General features: G+C 38.9%; 3 protein-coding genes across 4 annotated transcripts; 1 reads left to right on the top strand and 2 right to left on the bottom strand.

Moving 5' to 3' along the window:
* The first annotated feature begins 121 nt into the window (after positions 1-121).
* LOC105567066 lies at positions 122-10333 on the top strand. Of its 2 annotated transcripts, none has more exons than XM_012021615.1 (6): positions 122-371; positions 1922-1952; positions 5142-5285; positions 5578-5697; positions 7845-7976; positions 8935-10333. In XM_012021615.1, the coding sequence occupies exons 1-6, from the start codon at positions 369-371 to the stop codon at positions 8961-8963; spliced, it is 459 nt and encodes a 152-aa protein (XP_011877005.1). In that variant the 5' UTR covers positions 122-368; the 3' UTR covers positions 8964-10333. The 2 variants fall into 2 exon arrangements, with proteins under 2 accessions (XP_011877005.1, XP_011877004.1); XM_012021614.1 differs by having other exon boundaries at positions 122-392.
* On the bottom strand, positions 9222-14536 carry LOC105567067 (NCK-interacting protein with SH3 domain). The gene is made up of 9 exons (XM_012021616.1): positions 14308-14536; positions 13989-14179; positions 13049-13930; positions 12570-12772; positions 12399-12502; positions 11917-12135; positions 11165-11337; positions 10971-11068; positions 9222-10890 (listed from the first exon to the last, which is right to left on the bottom strand). The coding sequence occupies exons 1-9, from the start codon at positions 14333-14335 to the stop codon at positions 10800-10802; spliced, it is 1989 nt and encodes a 662-aa protein (XP_011877006.1). The 5' UTR covers positions 14336-14536; the 3' UTR covers positions 9222-10799.
* A 650-nt stretch (positions 14537-15186) lies between these two features.
* Positions 15187-18645, bottom strand: LOC105567065 (transcription initiation factor TFIID subunit 5). Its single transcript, XM_012021613.1, has 11 exons — positions 18427-18645; positions 18065-18250; positions 17490-17692; positions 17208-17404; positions 16923-17130; positions 16710-16829; positions 16505-16650; positions 16287-16424; positions 15958-16151; positions 15588-15879; positions 15187-15499 (listed from the first exon to the last, which is right to left on the bottom strand). The coding sequence occupies exons 1-11, from the start codon at positions 18487-18489 to the stop codon at positions 15285-15287; spliced, it is 1962 nt and encodes a 653-aa protein (XP_011877003.1). The 5' UTR covers positions 18490-18645; the 3' UTR covers positions 15187-15284.
* Between the last annotated feature and the right edge of the window lie 3703 nt (positions 18646-22348).

The raw sequence follows: 22348 nt of genomic DNA, 5'->3' as shown, positions 1-22348 counted from the left end.
GGCGCTGCCTCGAAGAAGTCCCGCTAAAGCGGCGGCGGACGCGCCCTCGACGATTGGCTGGAGCCAGGGAGGCCGGGGCGCGGTCCGGCGATCGGTCCCGCAACCGGCTATATCGCGCCATTCGAATATTACCGCGGCGCCGCGACGCCTCGCGGCAGTGAGTCAGGTCGGTGCGACGAGAGGCACAGTTTCTCGGCGGCTTCCCACCGTGTATATATACATATATATTTCTTTTTTTTCGTTCAAATCCCCGTTTCCGGACGCGACTGAACCTCGCGCGACTCCCCCGGTCGAGCGTACGCCTCTTAAGTAGAGTAAAAAAAAAAGTAAAATAAAAGAAAGACAGTCGAATCTTACGCGCCACCACCATGGTATGTTCTATCGATGATATTGTAAGTCGTCGCCCTGGTAAACACACACGTTTTCCTACTGTCTATACTTACGTAGTTATTTGTTGTATTTTTTTAACCGTCGCTCGAGTCTCTCTGTCTCTTTCTCTCTCTCTGTCTCTCTCTCCTATCTTTTTTATCTAATTATCTGCTCTACCTCTTCTTCTATCTTTCTACAGTCTTTTAGTATCGTGTAAAATCATTTGCACGTGCCGCCTGGGCATTTAATTGTAAATTACACTTTTCTGTTTCTAATCTGTCTCTAGATCTCGTTTGTGCACCTTTTTGTTTTATTTTTTTACGCATCGTGATATTCAGTAGCGATTAACAGTGTACATCGTGTGCTCGGATTTTCTAGCGCACCTAGATAAAAATGTGTCTAACCGTGCGGCCCCTTCCGGCTAAGAGAGATGTATCTTGGGACCGCGATGAGATGAGATTTTGGAAAAACGTGATTGTTTCTTAAACGGCGAGCCAGCTCGACCGCTTCTTTAAAATGAATCCGCCGTCTTTTCACCGGAGGGAAGATATATTTCATTGCTCCAAATACATTTGAGTGATATAAGATTGGTAAAAAAGAAAAAAAGAACAAACGAATAATGTATATCCTCTCCACACAGGGCTGCTATGTCGCGGCAAAGTTATCGTGGATCGTTTGAAGCGGCGGTTCGAGAAAATCTCTTTTAATTCATGAATTGTGACGGATACTTGAACGAGTGATCGAGACTATTCGATAAATGGAACGGTGTTGTTTTAATAACGAATCACACTGTTACTGTAAAATCATTAAAAATAGTGAATATTGCAATTTAATTAATTTCGTTAGAAATAAGCGCGTATATATATTATTTGAAAAATAATCAAAGCACAATATTTCCTATTTTTAATTGTGCACGTTCATATTTATATTAAAAGCTAATTGTGAATTACGATTTACGTGTACGTTCGTAAAAAGTGAATTTTGTATACACATACATTCATTCATTCATTTGAACAATCTTAATGTTAATTAATGCATTTTGTATAAATCCTAATTATAATTACGTTTCATTATCGAAGAGTTTCGATTGTTTAGTCCATGCGTACGGAATTGCACGCATGAAAATTCTGTTTAGCATAAAATATTTCTATTACAATCTGAAATCGCAAAATAAGTAACTTGCATTCACAACTTAAAAATAAACTTGATTGTAAATTTACGGAGACCTTAAAGAACAGACCTTACTGAATGAATTTTAACAGCATGAATGTTCTTTCTAAAAGCAATTAGCAATTTTTAATTGAACGATGAATTGAAACCTTTAATCATTTAATGTATCTAATATAGTTATGATTGATACGAGAATGATAAAGATTTTCGATGTTGGATGTAAATTCACTTCAATCTTGACTAATTTGTGCACAATAGTTACCTATTGATTGATAAAACTGATAAAGATTTTCGATGTTTGACTTAAACATCTAAAAAAAAAATACATTTTACTATCGACGATTGTAATTCGCATCTTCATCGTAACTTTTGCGATTTGCAGGCTGACGAACTGCCGCCGGAACAAATTGCCGGTATGTATTTCAATTCAAAATATTGTTAATTTCCAACAGTGGCTTCGGCAGAGTCGTAAGTTAATTCCAAATAACACAAAGCATTTAATTAATAAGTGACGGCAAAAAGTGTGAGGTGACTTCATCGGAAAAATTTGCCAACAGTCCCTCTTAAGTTTTCGCTCAAAATGTCCCGAAAGTCGAATATCCTATTTACAAAGGCAGGCGCCTGAAAGTAATCGGAGCCATTGATCTTGTTGCCAGTTGCTATAACATAAAAATAGATATTCACGTATTCCAAGAAAATCTAGGGGATAAACAAAGGTAAAACGCAGTAGCCAAGAACAAATAGACATAAATCTATGGTCGAGCTCATTCATATACATATATCACTTAGAAAACCGTAAAGTTGCGCGCTGAAGATTCTAGAGATTATTTTACAGTTATTGCAACATCGTTATTAACGTGTTCGATAAGACGACGTAAAAGACAAATTAATCTCTGCGATTTAATAATAACGTTGGTTTCGATATCCATTGAAACGTGACGAGGCAGAGATTACAATTAACAAATATTGTATCTGAAGATATTTAAATTGCAACAACCGCGGCGACGGAGAGTAGCATTTTTTTAAGTACTTTATGTACCGCGAACGTGGCTTCTACGCGGGATTAAAAATAGAGCCCCTTTACAAACGGAACGCGGCAATCGAGCGTCGAGCACGGATAAATTTTCATTGCTTTCGCCGAGTTTATTTACGCGTTTGATCCGATCGGGGGCACAGCCACGGAGAGCGCGGGCTATGTATAACTACATCGAACGTAACGAAAAAGCGGCGTCTCGGGCGGCGACGACGACGGTGACGATCGATTCCACGAATATACGCCTATCGAAATGAAAATAGAAGGGGGGAAAAACGCGATAGGGGAGACAGGAGAGAGAAAAGGAGGAGAGAGAAAGGTTTACCCCGGGTTGAGGGGGGGGGGGGGAGAAAGAAAAGACAGGCTTCGTACACGTTTTTCCAACCGTTTGCGAGCGCCGGGCGCGCTCTCGAGGATTTCAAGACGGACGCCTGGAATCGCGCGCAGCCTCCCGCCGCCGAATCGAGGCGCGCAGTAATACGCGAAACACTCGGGACGTAACTCCCGCGAGTTACGAATATAGCCCTCGAACGAGATACGGAGACCGCACCGAAAATATACCGAAGACGTAGTTTTTTTCCACGCTCCGCTGATAATGGAATTAACTGACCGCGTAAATGCGGCCACGATCGCATCGACGTCCCAATATCTTCGCATATAATAAATTCTAATATGCAATTTTTTTGTGATAATATTATATATTACTATATATGTAATATTATTATGTTACGTCATGTAAATCACTAACAATAGGTGCTTTGGTCTTTTCTCAAAGTATTCCTTTCAAAGCATAAAATAGTAGCACTAAAATAAAATTCGATATTAGTTATGTATGTCTCCATTAAAATAATTACTTTTCTTATTTCCTCAAGTAGTGCAATGCTTTTGATATTTTTTACTGTATGTATGTTGTAATTGTATAATTATTTACTTATAAAAATGCTTGTACAATAAATTTCTATTCCTATATACGTGTGCATGAATATGCGTATATATACGTGGACAGAATTTTTTCTTAAAGTTTACCCCGAAAATCATGTAATCGTGGGACGACATGGCATTTCGAAGAATTTTATGACCGTTGTTTGAAATTTTATCTTACATTTTACTAGTAATGTTACCGTACATTTTACTAGTAAAACATGGCATTTTGAAGACCTTTATGAGAGTTTTTTTAAATTTTACCATACATTTTACTAGTAAAATGTATGGTAAAATTTCCAAGTCATAAAATTCTTCGAAATGCCACGTTGTCCTACGATTACATGATTTTCAGGGTAAATTTTAAGAGAAAATTTTCTCCGTGTACGTATATAGGAAGAGGGACGATATACCTAGCACGATATTCTAATATACTTTACATATATATAAATAATATTACATATACATTAATATTTCTCACGATTGTTACATAGGAATTGGCTTATCGCCGAATAATTTTGCGTTAAGAGTTAAAAATAAGGAAGACACCGTAGGAAGATGGAGTAGAAAGATACCGTACGGTAATACGATACCGGTAACGTGTCAAGAGCTCTCAAAATCTGGATCGCGCGTTAAATCGGTGCAGTTAAATCAAATTAAATCAGGTGCAATTTGGATTCCTCGGAAATGTCGTAAGACCTGGGGACACGTGCGGCCACAGGCGTGAACCGTGTAATCGCGCGGTTTCTAATCGGATAAATAACGATAAGCGTCAGCGTAACCCATCAGCGTGAGCCGATGGTGTATCAGGCCAAATAAGCTCAGCGCCAGCCGTCCCGGAAGTACGCTAACATACGTTCTAAATCCGTATCGCCCCGGCGTTTAATGTCTTCAACCGGATGGACTTATTGTTAGCGAAACTGGCTGCAGAAGAAACCGTCCGGAAAGGAGAGGAGAGTCTTTCCTTTCTCCCCACAGCAGCCCTCGGCTCTTTGCGAGCTGTCGGGTGCCAATCGAAAGACTATATTAAAAATACAAGAAAAAAAACTGTTTGACAAAAGTCTCTCCTCATTTTTGCCGCCGTCAACGTGACTAACTTTTCGTTAATATTATCGTCGCAATGCTTCATTGAGATGAAATCAATTTTGCCACGAATCCCGAAATATTATTTGTAAATTCCTTGAGAAAATATACCTTAGTAAACCTTCAAATTTGATTTTAGAAAAATAAAAAATGTGAAATGTAAATTTGGACACTTTAAACTTTTATTTAAGGTAAACTTAAAACTTACGTTAAAAATTTAAAAGGAAACTTTAAGAATTGCGAAAGGTACGTGATATAATATCGCGCGCGCGGTTTTCTTCTCACGAGAAAGTGCTATTCCGCGCGGCCCTTGCGGGAATTTCGGCGGGTTTAGCTATCTAAAAGTTACTTTAAGTGTCCAAAATTACTCTAAACTTTCTTAAGTAAACTTTTAACTTCTTAGATGCGAAAGATTACTTTAAAAAACTTTAATTTCACTTAACAAATAAATATAGGGGATCATTTTCCATAGCGCCTACGATCTTCTTCGGATTTTGAATCGCGGGATTTGCGGGATCGCGAGGGGAGCATTTTTTTAATGCGAGGACCATTTTATCTCTTGCAGTTCTGCGCAAAGCTTTCGATAGCTTCGACAGCGGTAAGACCGGCAGCATTCCCACTGACATGGTGGCCGACATCCTTCGGTTAATGGGGCAACCGTTCAACAAGAAAATCTTGGACGAGCTCATCGATGAGGTCGACGCCGATAGTAAATATCACTAATTGTGTTAATTAACTACGGCGCGACGCCGGCGACGCGATTGCGACACGTACGGATCTCTCGGTTTATTTAAAGAGCATTACTGACCAAGCATAACATTGTTTATTTCTCTCTATTTCTGAAGTGTTTACAGCTATTGTAGCACACGAACGGTCTCCACCGAGTTGTTGTCAAATGTCAACGCGCGATTTAATTTACCGTAACGCGCTTCAGTAATCTTATTTATAGAATTCGCTGTAAACACTTTTGCGCTGTGGCTCACACAATACTTCGCTTGCAGAATCTGGGCGGCTCGAGTTTGACGAATTCATCACGTTGGCGGCGAAATTCATCGTAGAGGAGGACGCGGAGGCGCTGGAAAAGGAGCTACGGGAAGCCTTCAGGCTCTACGATAAGGAAGGTACGTTTCATGAAAAGCTTGCAAAAAGTTCATCGAACGAAGTTCGTTGATCAATGAAATTCACCAGGTTTTCTCTCTCGATGGAAACATAGTTAACAATTATTTCAATAATAGCGACTAGTTTTCATAAATTCAAATTATCTTGTAGAGAATTCGAAAGCAACATATTGCTTGTTAGCACCTTATACATTGACATTGTTATTTATTTAATTAATATATAGAGGAAATACGTTGAAAGCAACTGAATCTTAGTATACACGTGTCAATTATTTAATAATCTTTTTTAAAACACATAATTGTTCGGACGTTTCAGTTATGATTACGTAAATAATATAACCGTGTTCAGCGTAATAACAATTTTTATCTCACGTGCTTTATTGCATCCTCGGCAGAGATAAAAAAATTCAGAAAGATGATATATTACGACGGAGCTCCATGTCGATTGGTTAAATGATCGTAGTCTTTATGTCAATAATGGAAACACGTTGCAAAAATTTTTTATTTCACTAGGAAGCCAAGAGAGCACGGAAGTAAACCGCGAGGATATCATCGACACATTCGTATAAGTTTTAAATTTAAACAATTATCAAGTAAAAGCATAGGCAGTCAAAGTTTAAATTAATTCAGGAAATAAAAAGGTATAAAGCGCTAATAAATAATTAAACATCAATAGATAGAAAGCTAAAAGGCAATGAATAAAAACTAAATTGCAATCTATTATAATAGATAAATAATAGTTTTATTGCTTGATTGCTTTTTAATTATTTATTAGCCCTTAATTATTTATTGTACCTTTCTAACTTCTTTCAATATGTGAAATATTTTGAGTTCGGCTGTTAATACTTTTTAATGTTCAATCTAAACATTGCGAAAGTATAGTAATAAAATCAATATTCCTTCGACATTACAGTGAAATACTATGCTCCAAATATTTTTGAAAATTGATTAACTGTTTCCGTGCTTTTTAGGATATTATCCTTTAAACTTACTTTATCTTTCTTCGTCTTTTCTCATCATTCTGTTTTTTTTTGTTGTCTCCCTTGAAGAATGCGATTTATGTAGTGGTAAAAATTTTACGTCGTAAAACGGGTCAGTTTCGCAGCGAAGAAAGACTTGTTGGCATGACAAGCGTGAAACATGACGGGAAAATCTCAGAATACGTTTGTACAAACAGGCACATTAAGTTTGCATCGGTTTCGTTATATGACGAACGTAAAAATAAGCCGGAGATTCCCAACGGAGGGCAGCTCACGTGGCGGCCGCGGGCCAAGAATGTCGTAACATATCTTTCATGAATTACGATTATGTCGAGGGTGTAGCGTATGTATTTTAACGTGGCTGGCATCGAGAAGATAAATATCGCGGGGCGGATAAATTTTGCAATTACTATTTGTGTCAAGTGAAAGAGAGATAAGTATTACATGCCAGAATAGATTCTCAGAGTTGTGCATGTACAAATAATGAAGTGGAATAACAATATCCTTAAATTCTCACGTGCACGGTAAGGAAGTATGGTATTGTTACATCGATTTTATCATTGCAAAATGCTGCGCGAGCCATGTCATCAATTTTGTCCCGTACATGGGGAGAATTTTCTCTTAAAATTTATGTAATTCTGAGATAACATGGCATTTCGAAGAATTTTACGGAAAATTTTATTTAATTTTACCATACATTTTATAAGTAATTTAATTATACGCTTATAACTAAGTATAGAGGAAAGTCCCCTATTATGAGATAAGCTTCTACTATGAGATGGCGGAGTTTCTGCTAAATTAATAGACATCCTGTTGGTTCCACCACGATTTTATTGTCCTTAGAGTGAAATCTCTGTTTGAAAAATTTATTATTAGATCAATTGTGGTCCGTAATCGGGTAGTCATTGCGAAAGAAGATTTGTCATTGAATTTGAACGTTGAAAACCTACTATCTCACATTAGAATCCTATCTCATAATAGAGGACTTTCCTCTACATTTTACTGGTAAAATGTATGGCAAAATTTTAAAAATCTCTCATACAGTTCTTCAAACTGCCATGTTGTCCCATGATTCTCAGTGTAAACTTTAAGAGAAAATCCTCTCCGTGTATGTTACTTAAATGTTCTTCAAGCCTGCGATTATCTGTATATCGCACTTTGCTCCGTCAGGTAACGGCTACATCCCAACAACGTGCTTACGCGAAATCCTAAGAGAATTGGACGATCAGTTGACGAACGAGGAGTTGGACATGATGATCGAGGAAATCGACTCTGACGGCTCCGGTACAGTTGATTTTGACGGTACGTTTTTAATCCTCTTCTTCTTTCTCTTTTAATGAAGTTCGTGGTGTTACAGTAAATTGCAAGAAAGTAATTTGAGACAAAACCATGAGATAAAATACGTATTATACAAAATTTTAGATTAATTTTACCGAAGAAGATAACTTTCTTATTGATATTGCCGGCTTTGATATTTTCCATGTAAACGGTTATGAAACCTGTAAAAACGAAAAATGTTAAGTTGAAAAATTCATTTTTATGGTAAATCAGCATGTGTCAACATATGCCGTACAAGTTGAACGGAGGATAGTCAAGCGGTTTATTTATATATACGCCGGTCGAGCTGGCACATCGAGGATGCCACTGATCCCGCGACTGTGCCTATTTTTATATTCGTACCTAACAAATCGCAGCGATTCATCAAAATCACACGTCCGTTCCGTGTAATTTTCCAAAATATTAGTAACTCTTGAAGAAACAGGTGGATTAATATTTTGTGAGAAATTAAATGTGAAATTAAATCCTTAATTTTACAAGAAAGAACCAACTAGCAAATTAAAAAATTATGAAACTTTGACAATACACGTAAAGAATATCCTATTATATGTATATGTAATAAGTGATTTTTTTGTTAGCCGAATTCACCTGAAAGGATAAAATCAATTCTTGGAAGTTGATCCCCTTTTCATTTTTGTTTTATTATTCGCCGACAAAATTTTATAGAGGAAACTTCTTTTTTTAAACGAGATTTACCTACTGGTTAAAAACTCATAAATTAATTAAAGAACTAGTACTAATTTTTATTACAAGAAATTGCAGAATTTTCAAAATTTTTAACGAAATATGGTTTAGTGAAACTATTAAATGCTTGTAAAAGAAGAAAACTTATTGTCTAAATTTCTAATTAATTTAAAATTAAACACAGTAACATAAATATAAACAAACATTTACTACTAATATATGTATTTTTCCTTTTCAGAGTTTATGGAGATGATGACCGGTGAATAATTATTCTGAACGAATGGTGAACTGCTTTTGGATCTAAAGACACTTTTGCAATCCATACGATCATTACGTCTTGAAACTAATCATTCACGTGTTTGTGATGAATCAATGCACACCGACTTTATTATTCGCACATAGATATTTTTTACATTTCGTGATTAGTTTCAGAAGCAAATTCTTGTCGCATCACAAATGAATTATTTCCTGCTTTTATACATACGTCATATTTATTATAAACCAATGAATTTTACTTTCATACACTTACATAAGGTTTGGAAACTTTTTCATTAAGAAATCAGTATACACATATTGTTAATAATTGTTGTAATAAAACGAAGATAAAAGTCTCATATCTTCTGTTATTTAACAATATAAAACATCACTTTCCTCGTGTTTATACGAACAGAAAATTTCTACTACTTCTCCACCTGGCCCAAGATCAACTTTTCTTTTCAGATACCTATACTTGAACAATTTTTTCATTCTGTTTCAACTGAAACTTAATAATTTTCATATACAAAGCACGTCCTATTGTGTGTTATCATAGTGCAGTAATTTTGAATAACAATTATTAACGTATTTATAGAGAAATTAAATAATTGAATATTTATTTCTCTAGATGTTTTAGTTAAGTATATACTTTTTCTTTTCCGTTTTGAATATGTGATACATAATAAAATCCTCTATTTTTAGATTATGACTTCTAACAATTTTCATGCTACTAAAAGTACTAAGGTAAAAATACCAAAAATAATCATATTTAACGTATTCTAAATGTATTGTAGTTTATTTGAATAGTTAGATTTATAGATAGCAGTTTATTTGAATAGTTAGATTTATAGATAAACTTTTTTTAGCTGTGGAAGAAAAGAGAAAGAGCAACATTTTATAAGATGGTTACGGGCTAAACTTTTTATTTATTTAACATTCAGGTATAATCACATTAAATTTGAGATTCCTTTATAATTGACATGATAGTTGCAAACATAACGTAGAATAACATGCTTCAAAAAATATAGTCGCTAATTATAGACTAGCAAGTTTACAGATTGTAGAGTGGCACCTAATAAGTCTTAGAAGTCCGAATTTTTATCTAGAAATTTTTCATGATGAAAACGCAAACTAACAGTATTTAACAAAAAAGTATTGGTATCCATGAAAAATATGATAAGCTAGAATTTTTTATAATTCCTATGACTTAGAATATTGTGTTCTGACATATATGTATATATATATATGTATATAGACGTGGACTAGACTACACTTTATGGAGAAACAATACTAATAATTAATTTTACTTGCCCATCTCTTTTAACAATACACACAGAGATGTATGTATCAGCTGTATGTGTTTATATTAAAGTTTATCTCAATATATATCTCTATGTATATAAATTATTTTACTTATATATTATAATACTATCAATTAACTAGTAAATAATTATCATAAAATTTAACTATGCGAGTGTTGGAATGCTTTCAAATATCAATGGTCCTCGTAATACGAATGGAAAGAATTTCTCGTTATATTTCACGTTACGTATATATCATAATTTTATATATTCTTCCTACTTCTAAGTAGCTCACTTACACAAAGAGTGATGTCTTGTAGCACCAACAGAATGAAGACATTTATGGCAGTCGTAAAACATATAGTTATTTCAGCTAAGCTGTGTGCGTTTCCCTTTACTAGATGAAATATAGGAAAGCCATAAGGATTATCAAGAAATTTGTCTTGAATTTGATTCCTCTTTACCGTCGACAAATTCTCAGATCTACTTAAACAAGAGTTTGCAAGTCATCGTCGTCCAAATCTTGATCAGACGAGGGAATTAAATGTCACATTCTGAACAGATGTGGAAATTCGTTGCTAATTTCGCGTACTACTTGCTGGTCTTCGTGACTCTCCGCCGTTTCCTCGCAAAATATCCTAGTGGAGAGTACAAGATGTACATATAAAATTTCATACCTAAATATTTTTAGTCATAAGACATGCAATTGAATGTTTACCTTGTAAAACCTTTTAATAAATCTCCAGATCGATGACGATGCTCATTATAATTGGACGTGCGTAAAACACGGCGGCAAAGCTCCAAATATTGTCTGCGCTGTCATTGCATATTAAAAATACAAATTAAATATAGATCTACAAGGTTTTTAATCGGTCTAACGCGAGTTTTCTTTATCGCGGCGAAATGTAATACCTTATCACCCGGAAACATGTCGAAAAGTTGTCGTAGTATAATATCAATAAGAACTTTCACGTCATTAGTGTAGAAAAGACTTGCTATGGCATCATTACTGAACAAATCGACAAAGAGTTTCAACACAGAGTGCGGTGGTTGTGGTTCGTGATCAAATATTCGTACCGGATCCTCTGTGGTAAATTAAAAGTCAGATCAAACAGACGTTTCTGACATGCATACCGCCGGTCCAAAGTTTGAAACACATGTAAAATTTAAAAATATTCCAGTGAAACATTACTTTAAAGTCCGATGCATGCATCACTCAATCTTTTTTCTTAATGTGAAAGTAAAATAGACATTACATTTAGCACAGTTACAATTAACGCATTGTTTAATTTAAATAAATGGACTACAATCATAAAGCTTCATTTGTGATTGTAAACTGAACTTTCAAAAGATGGGTAAAAGTATCTTGTATAAAAAAATTTTTACAAAATTTGCAGCTAGATTACGTAGATCAGTAAGTGACGAAATATAATGGCTGCTTTAACGAAAAAATCTAATATTCTTTTTATTTTCTAAAAGAATTTTTTATAGAACTTTTAAATATTTTGTTATTTTTCATTTCATTATAAAACAATAAATAGAATAAATAAAAACTGGTTAAATTAAAATGCATAAATTTTCGTTTTATATAAGACATTTTCAGTTAATAATTTCAAACTTTTGTTCAGCAGTGTATACATGCACATTATTTGCATAAAATTTACCTTCTCTGTTAAAAAGGAACAAAATTTTTTCAGTGAAAGTCTTAGCCACAGTTCGCTCACGTAAGGCATTTAGCACGATGTTCTCAGACGTCGTAAATTGCAAATTATAAGATAATATCAAATTTATGAACAAGTCTGGAATTTGATCTTCCAGATCTGTATCGGGTGGTGTTTCTATTAGGTCCAGCAAGAATGATATGAAGTCTGCACCAAGTTGTTCTGGAATAAAATAACAATAAGAGACGTAAATTTTAATGCCAGCGTATAACCAGTGATATTTGGTGAGGGAGGGGCGCTACCACTTTTTATTAACAAAATACTTTATTTCCAAAAGAAATACTCTATATCGAGATATTCTATATAAAAAGTGGTAAACGCCCCTTCCTTCTGGCGCTTTGACTAACATTGGCCTTTTCCCTCCAATTTGTTAATAAATTTTAATTTCTACTTTCAGTAATAATAGCACGATCTATTTTACCCACCCAAATGCGTAACTGGCATTGGTTCACCCATTGAAAAAATCATTGTAAGCAATAACGAAGAATAATTTAATCTTAATACATTCCTCGGATTACTCTTCATATCTCTGTAATAAGAATTTTCATTATCACTTACATATACCGTATGCTTCATTGTTAAAGGTCTTAAAATACCTCGCCAGTTCCATTGGTAAAATGCTATTTAACATGATGGTTAGAACCACTGGATCTAAACTACACATAACGCCAAATGATTGCAGCAATAGTTGTCTAATGGTCCACCTCGTTTCCATCTGATAGTATTGTATCAATATTGTTACGCCATTGTACCGATCTTGCCTTAACACATATCTCGATACATTTGCATCGGCATTAGTCTGAAAAAAATATTATTTAATAATCAAACTAAATGATAAATAATAAAACTAAATCTATAACACGTGTTTAGTATAAACAATCATATTTGATACAAAAGGTGAAACTAGAAATCGACAATCGTACATTTCTTGACGCGTCTACCGACGACGGTACGTTTTGGCAAAATCTTAATCACAGAGCTTTAGAAATGACAAAAGCTACAATACTAAGAGTCAAGTTTAATACTAAACATGTGATATAGTCACAGTTCAAGTTGCCCCGTTAAAAAAATGTACCAATATTTCGGTCAATTCTTTGATGTATTCCACAATAATGGATTCATCTTCGTAGAGCATCCAACTTCTTTGCTGTGAATCTTCCTTGCACGAAGTCAGTTCGGTAAAAATAATTTTCAACCTATTCGCGTCGTAAGTCTCTTCTATACTCATTTTTGACACGGTCAACGGCGTTTGTAGCTGATGCAGCAAAGCGTCGAGATAATGTCTCACGGTTTCCGGCAGCAACTGCTGCAGGCTGGACACTACGACCGTGACTGCTACTTTCGACATTTCGTGGCTAAGTTGAGTGTTTTTGCGTACTTGATCGAGCAGCTGGTAAGCGCTTCGCGAGTTAATGGCTTGCAGGGAATTGCTCTTAATCGGCGAGCTGTTCTTAGCGGGCGAATTGCTTTTAATTGGCGAGTCGCTGCACACATTTTGAATGCTACCTTGGGAGGAGCTTTTGTGAACCTCCGGGATCGGCGGCTGAGCTTTCTGCACAATGTCAGAAGACGACTGGCGCGGAAGCGACTGCACACGTTGCCCATCTCCATTCGGCCGTTGCGCACTCGCCTTAACGTGATCAGTGTTATTACCGTGAAGGGTTGTCTGTGCCGTTGCGTAAGAAGCATTGCTTGGCGCCGATCTAACATCCGTCTCCGTATTGTCGCAAGCGGTCGCGGACTGCGTCTCTTTAGATATAATGCCGCAATCCAACTCCGGTGGCTTGGGCGCTTGTCTTTTGGACTTCTTGCTCAGCTCCACCTGCCTCTTCCTCTCCATCAGCTTCGCCAGGAGATCGTGCTTGTCGGGCTGCGCCGCGTCGCTGTCCTTCTTAATTTCCGTTTCCAGCGTCAGTATACAATCTTCCAAAAAGTCAATCAGGAACTGGGGTTGCGCCTGCAGGGCCGTACAATAAACAGAATGCTCGTGCGTGCCTCGAGACCGAGTTCCTTACCTTGACGGAAGCAATGTAATTGGATGGTATGTAACCCAGGCGTCCCCCTCTGTTCACAACCTGCCACCAGTTTTTCTGCTTGACGTTACGCTGCAGCAGGATGAAATATTCACCCTCCCGGAAGCTGAGGGTCTTCGCAAACGTGGCCTTGAAGTCGTACAGAGCCTTGACCATTTCATAGCTGTCCGCAGCTGCAAATGTTACGGAGTACAGAAAGGAGTTGACGAGAGCGAGAGAGAGAGAGAGGGAAAAATATATCTCGAGAGCGAGGGAACGCGCGTCCGCGACTCGGGATTTGAAATACGAAAGCCGTACGTACCTAACCTCGCCGCGCTGTTGTCGTCCATCGTCGAAAGCGAGAGTGAAACGCGACGGTCCCGATGGCGTCAACGCTCACGTGGAAGCCGGAGGACCGCCTACTTACTTTCGCTCGCGCTCGGACACCTCATTTCCCTCCTACCTGCCTTTTCCCGTCGACGGTTTTTTGCTCCGACCGGCCTCTCTCCGCGTACGCGCGCGTGTATGTACGTCGCGCTGTCGCTGTACGTGACGGTGGGCCTGCGTTCAGAAACGTCACCCTTTCGGGTCGGTTCTTTAATGGCCGGGCTGGCCGCGAGAGAGCCATTTAAAGTCCGCGTGTCGGACCTTTCGTCTCCCGCGTGAATTCGTGAAAGGTGAAAAATCTTCATTGACGAATAGCGAAGTTCTTCAATGAGGTTTTATCACTTTTCACGAGTTCGCGCCAGGAGAAAAGGGATTCACGATCGGACTTCGGGGACGTGAACTCGCCAAGAGCGAAAGATATCATTGATCAACGTTTGTCTATGAAATTTTTCACCTCTCACGCGAGTTCACGCTTGAAAGAAAGACTCGTGATTGAGACCTACGGATTTATTGAGACTGGCAATGAAATTAGGTGGAAATCTCTGACCAATCAAAGCGAAATTCACTAACTCGCGATTCAATCATCTTTGCTCTGGTTGGTCCAATCCTAATTCGTAGTCTGATACAGGTTTTACAAATTCGAATAGTCTACTCAGATGATCTCGGAGACTCACTATCTTGATACCTCAGTAAGATGCAACTTGTATCGAACCTAATCACTCGACATAAATTTACTTTGCTGCCAACTAAATGTCTTGAATGTTACGTTTATTAACAGCGGCAACAGAGGAATAATAAATGTGAAAAATTTATTGATAACTTTCGATACATTTTAATTATTCGATCTATTTTATTTATATGTATATATAAATATAGATTAAGTTATATGTAAAACAAATCTTCAAGGATGGACTATCCCGAGTCGAACATGCCGACACCCAGCAGTAGATTCCTGCGTGAAAAATGCAGCGCCAGGACAGATGAACTTTTGGTCGCAAAGGTACGTAGTAGATAAGACTCCGAGTTAGTTTTTACATCTGGATTATGGGAAACGTTGACGTCCTCCAAGCTCATCTCCTCCGCCAATTTTGTGAAGTCCCATAATTTCAGCGTGCAATCTAACGAACCTGAACAGAATGGCACGATCGATTGTCGCCTGGTATTGCATTTTCCGTTTTCGTTTGGTCCGCATAAATGTATGGGTGGTGCAGGTACCTGAGACTAGAATGTTGCCGTCTCGACTGAACGACAGACAGTGAATGTTAGCCGTGTGGCCGGACAGAGCTGCGACAAGATGGCCGTGTGCTAAATCCCACATGAGCACACGGTGGTCCGCGCCGGCCGAAGCTAAGAATCGTCCCTCTGTTGAGAAAGCTAGGGAGAAAATCGGCCCTTTGTGCCCAGTCATCAATCGGACTTGACTGCCACCCACGCAATCCCACAATCTCACGGTCATGTCGCTTGAGCCGCTCGCAACGTAATTCGAATTTGGATGGAACTGAATTACCTGTGAAAATAACGGGACATAACAATTGATTGTCCGACGATCGAACGAACGAATTGACGCCGGGGAATGTCGACTCACATCAACATCCGAGTAATGGCCGGCGAACATTCGTAGCGGTTGATGAGAGTCGGTCGCCCACAATCTCGCGGTTTTGTCACTTGACGCGCTCGCGAAGTAATAACCGTGCGGTGAGAATTTCACGCACCACACGGGAAATAGGTGACCCTTGTAGCAGACGACGCAGGTCCATGTGTGCAACGACCATAGTCTTACTGAAAAATCAAAATGATTATACCAAAATTACATCAATTTTTATTATATAAACGAAGTCTTTTACTATATTTAAAGAATGAAACAGAATGTTTCTAGACGCAAAGAGCACATTGTAGATCGGGTTCAAGTCTCACTTGTAGTATCCTCGGATGACGAAAGCAGCAGATTTCTATCTGGACTAAACGAAAGGCTGTAAATTGGTCCACTGTGGCCGTAGAGATGCTTCGCAGTTTCAGACGTTCGATCGTCCATCATTCTGGCCAATACGTCCCCTACAAAGTTTGTCCCAATATACGTTTCGGAACGATGTAAATCAGAGAAAATAACTTCCGCCTCGATTTCGACGCGCTACCTGACTCTCTATTGACTTCCTGTAATTGCTCGCCCGTTTTCATCAGCCTCAGTTTTTGTGGGACTAGACTCCATACCTTTATGCCGGAATCGCTGAATCCGGTGGCTAATAGGCTCGAGTCTTCCGCTATTTCCGTCGCCGTTACACTAGACAAGTCACTTTGCAAGTGAATATTGAAGAGGAAAATCTGACCGCGTATACTTACGTATAAGTAGTGTTCAACAATGTATAAAAACATATGGACGGTAACGTGTCGGGTCCCAGAAGAATTCTCTTTGACGCCTCCCTCAGTGCCTTAATTTTTTCCTGTTTATCTACGTCTTTTCTAAATTCAAGACATATAAATTACTCGAGAGATACAGAAGGCAGCAGAGGTAAGTTTCATACAATTGTTACATGCAAGATATATCTGTATTACAGATTAGGCAAGGGCATTCTGCCCATTGGCGGCGCGTTCGGGTCAGACTTGGTCTTCTTCGAAAACAGCGGGTCCTTCTTCGCTTTTTTCTTCTTCGGCTTGTCCCCGTCGTTGTCACCACCCGTGTCGTCCTTCTCTTCTTCGACTGGCGCTACGCACTGAATATCAGGTTCCTTCAGAAGTCCGTAATAGACCTTCGCCTTGTTATCTACATTCCAACAATTTTGTTAACATTCCTCTCTGCAAAGTACAACTTCTCTGTCGGGGGACGCGAAACCACGTTACCTTGCCTGGTGGCCTCTCCCACCGTTGCGCCAGACGTTGCTTCTATCTGCTGTTTGTTGCGGGCCACGCCCTCGTACATATCGAAGTAAAGATGCTCCTGTATGATGTTCAGCAGAACGCTATGTTTCTTCTCTTGCAGATGCCGTTTCAGTATCGAAAGGGTGTCCCGCGACATTCTAATTATAAACTGATTGGATCTGCAAGTATACGCAAGGTAATATTTAATATTTATTATTACGTTTAAATTATAACGTTGATTATATCGCTCACTTCTTTGCTTACTTAAAAGTGTCAGTCAATTCGTTCCCTGCCATCTGCTCACGTTTCGTTACGTTGGACAATCTCTTCAAATCATCCTGGTAATACTCTTCTATGTTCCCACTGAACTTCTCCATGAGCTGCTTCGCTTCTTTGGAATGATTATTGTAAACCAGTTCCAAATACATGTGCACCAAAACCGGATACAATATCGTTCCCAACTCATGCTGTAAAATATATACTGGGTGTCGGCGAATGTTTGATTCGTTGCCGCACATGTTGCCGCAGTTCAACAAGTTTTTGGAGTTTTAGGCCGGTATTCACAGTCAGATCGTGTATTCAACAACGTCGTGAGATCGTCTTTAGACACTCCGTAGCCAACGAAATGTTCCATACATAAATCGCTAGATTTTCCATACATAAACCTTAGATAAATTCAAGACGGTCTTGAACGCAAGAGCTGACTATGAATACCGGCCTCAGCTTAGGACGGTGATTTGTTGTAACTGACAACTCGTTGACTGTTGCAAAAATTGCAAAACGGTAGAGGACTCTTTGACTCCGTTCGGTCTGACGTATCTACGGCAGCTTTGGCGCACCTTATAAATGTCCAAAGCTCCTTCTACAAACTTCTTCAATTCGCTATACGCCTTTTCATACTGCGCAGGGTCTCCCTCGCTTTTGTAAGCGGAAAGGACGCTGGTCACATCGGAATCAGATTGCTGAGCGTCATCCAACGAGACGTCCGTGAGATTTGCTTCCTTTCTAAACAATTCCTCGGTTCCCTAAAGATATAAAGCGACAAGTATCGCATCTGCTTCCAATCGCGCGTATGAAGGGATTTGTCGCAGGTCCGTTTTTTATTTTTTAAATAAAGCAGCGATGAGAAAACGAACTTTACATTTCTCGTGTGTATACAACAACAAACGCAGGTTAGGAGGTAGACCGTTTTTCGACTCACCTTGAAATTGTGCTTCTTCAAAAGCTGCAGAACAGCGAGCATAGTACTCTTATCGGTATCCATATTTACACGATTATCTTTATTAACAATCAAAAGAAAACTTTCCCGAAAAGCCTCTCACGAAAACATAACCCGCACTTCCGAGACCTCTCCGGCGAAACTGATGCCAACTGACGGGCGACGGCACTCGTGGTTTTTTTTTCGACTCTTGGTTCCTCGCCGGAACGCCACGTGGCGCTACAATCTGCGAGTCGCAGAGTCGTAGTCGTAAGAATACTCGGCTGCGATTGGTCAATCTCGCTAGACGCATATTAAAGCCTCCGCTACAATGGGTTTGTTTTCTGTTCCTGCACTGGTGAACTAGTGCAGTAAGCTAGAATGAGAAAAAATATGCTTGTCTTACTCCAATTTATTGCACTAGTTCATTAGTGTAGGAACAGAAAACAAGCCTAATGATTCTCGGTTCTGTCTACAATGGTCGTAGTCGTAGTCGCTCGATAAGAATTGACCAATCGCAGTCGATTATTCTTACGACTACGACCATTGTAGACAGAACCGAGAATCATTGTAGCGGAGGCTTAAGAATTGACCAATCATAGTCGATTATTCTTACGACTACGACTTTACGACTGCTATGTAGACGAGGCTTTATAAAGCCAATTTCAAATTTATGCCCATTCTACACCTAGGGATGATCCTACTTGTGGCTCATCCGATACTCGCTTCTATACCTAAAGCTAAAGGCCTTCACACATAAAATTCCGTAAGGACGTAAAACGTAAGCATAAGAAAATCGACCAATCACAGTCGAGAACGTAAGGCAATGACGCAAGCAGTAGCAAATCCAACCTGTTGATTTTCTTACGCTTACGTTTTACGTCCTTACGGAATTTTATGTGTGAAGGCCTTTATCCTACTTACAGCTTATCCGAGGAAGTAGTATAAAGTGTAAAAGGTACACTGTAGTTGTACTTTGGTACGATTGGAAACCAACCAAAGTGTAAACCTTTTACACTTTATACTACTCCCTCGGATAAGCTGTAAGTAGGATTAGCTTTAGGTATAGAAGCGAGTATCGGATGAGCCACAAGTAGGATCATCCCTAGGTGTAGAATGGGCATTAGTTAGAGCTACGAATTGAAATTTTCAAATAGCAGTATCATTTTTATCAGACTTCTGAACTGAGTGTTTTTATGAAAATGTTCCGCTATGCGGCCCGCAACTCATCCTGGTATTATTTTGTGCATGAAAGCTAATAAAAAGAATTACAAGCGCAAAACCTATATTTAACTGTGTCGGTAAAAGAGATGGCTGAAGGATTCGCTTAATCGAGACGCAATCGTCCGAGAAATAATAAAAAATTCGACGTCACACAAGTATTTTCACTTATAAATTGCATAAAAACTATACAAACTTGTGGTATTAATAAATCACCGATAAATGCTAATTAATATTTCGTGTATTATTTCGCGCTTTCAAAATAAAATAACAAAAAATTACAATACATCGATCGCTCGCCAAGAAATAATCTCTAACATTATTGCATATAACATTGCGCGTATAACATAAAGTTTCCGTTTTCGTCGCGTTCAGGAGTGCCGTTTAAATAATCGCAATAAAGACTTCAAAACGAACACGGCGATCAACCGATACCGAGGCAGAAATGATAGCCGTTTATCCGTGAAAATCAACGGAGCAGGTACGGCGTATCTTTTTTCATTATTCGTCACAGTTATGTTTATGTTTTTATGTTATGTTTTTCAAACCCGCGCGTCGCTCGGCAAATGTTTACGTCGAGCCGCCGCGCCGCCGACGACCGCCGCACGGTCAGAGAACGTTCGCGCTTCGCAGTATCGTTCGAGCCGCCGGTACGCACGCCACGGGGCGATGTGCGCGATCGTTTTCCGCGTAATTGAGCGACGCCACAACCGCGCGATCGAGCCGATCGATTTCGCGAGTGCCGCGGGACGTCGTTTCCGTTTCTCGGAAGAGTGAAACTTCGCTGTTTGGATATTCGAGATACAGCGTGACGCGCAGTGGTGCCGCGCAGTGGCCGCCGGGAACGGCGCCATGTTAGACCATTCGAGAAGCATCCGTGGACACGCAAGCGGATCGGTGTTGTGCGATGGTCGCGGAGTTTCGCGGTACGCACAGTCGCGGTAAGTTTAGCATTGTCCAGTGTAACAATCGCGCGACGTGGACTCGACCCTCGCGCGTCGGTATCCTCCGAGACGCGTACATCTGGGAAATCTCGGCCGAAATCTGACGCGCGGTCGGCGTCGCTACGGTGCCGTCGTATCCTCGCGCGTCAAGGGTACACCGAGTTCTCCAATCTTGATCCGTGTCGCCTCGCGCGTGCAGTAATATCCGAGTTTTCCACGCGTGACGACGAGGGGAACGTTCGCGCGAAATCGTCCTGTCGAACGCGACGCGCGTCAAGTTAGCCTCGCACATCTCCGCGAGTCCTTTCCGCCGGAACGTTTCCGCCATTTCGCCAGATTCGGCTCGTATTTCAGTGCGCGATTGTCTCTCGTTATCGTTCCAGTGACGTCCGCGACGATTAACGTCGGGAGTGCCGTGTCGTGCGTTAGTGCGGTAATTAGCTTCTCTTTCGCGAGCGAGTCCTTCCCGCCGGAACGTTCCCGCCATTTCGCCAGATTTGGCTCGTATTTCAGTGCGCGATTGTCTCTCGTTATCGTTCCAGTGACGTCCGCGACGATTAACGTCGGGAGTGCCGTGTCGTGCGTTAGTGCGGTAATTAGCTTCTCTTTCGCGAGTGTTGTGTTGTGCCAGTGCAAAGTGGAGGAGTCTGAAGGCAACCTGAGTGGAGGAGGAGGCCTGGAAAAGGCATCGGGCGCCGGCGGAGCAACTTTATGGTAACTATTTGTTATTTCGTATAAAATTAATTTGCCTCTCGTTTATTTTAAATAATTAAAAAATTACTTTCCCTAATATTGGTTTTCTTGAACATTGTGTTTTAATGCGATATTTATAATTATGTGTTACAGACGCAACGTAGTTAAACTCCGCTGCTGCGCATCGGTCGGTGAGTCCGAGACTTTTTCCTATCCATTTTTTATTCACATATTGGTATACATACACAGAGAAAACGATTTCTTAGGATTTAACAAATTTTGTTGTATCCAAACCAATTAGATATTTGGAATGGTCGAAACAAATCAATGTTTTAATTAATAAGTACGATAGTTTGCATTTGAAATAATATATTTCTTTGTCAGAAATAAAATATTTGTTTGAAACAAAAGTAATATTCTCTTCAATCTAGACGATATTATCGTTTCATTCAAGATCGCTTATATCTAGCTGCCGCGATTTTACTTACGAGTTCGGTGACCATCTAGTGGCAGCACGAAACTTTATAAACGCCTGGCCAAATAATATAACAATTTAATTGGAAGATATATTTCAAATAATAGTATTTTTCTATCAAATAATACAGGGTGTTTGAATAAAACAATACAATTTTTATTCAAAACATAATGTTTCGTATAAGCATATGTTGTTTTAATGAAACAGATTTCAATCAAATAAATAGGAATACTAAAACCAAAGAAACCTTTCTCTCTGTGTATAAAGTGAAATGAAGTGACGTGAGATTCTAAATAATTTGTCGAGTATGGTGAAATATTTCAAATTATATTTATACATTATTATTTTAATACATTATTATTTTATACATTTTATACGATATTCAGTCACAAGGGATCTCACGTCATTTATTCTATATGTCTTGTGATACTCGAAAGATGCGTCTCGCATGAAAAACATGCATGAATCACACGCATCTTCAGATTCTCGCGGTCGGTTTTCGCGATCGGTTTTTAAGAACAATGTCGGGAAATTATTACTTTCTCAATTTGATTATAAATCTTAATTTATCGAAATATAATTAAACTTACTT

The sequence above is a fragment of the Vollenhovia emeryi genome, unplaced genomic scaffold (genome assembly GCF_000949405.1).
Source record: "Vollenhovia emeryi isolate VEMERY1.0 unplaced genomic scaffold, V.emery_V1.0 DF939141.1, whole genome shotgun sequence".
Lineage (NCBI taxonomy): Eukaryota > Metazoa > Arthropoda > Insecta > Hymenoptera > Formicidae > Vollenhovia > Vollenhovia emeryi.
Note: the sequence above shows the minus strand (reverse complement) of the source record. Positions and strands in the feature narration are given on the sequence as shown.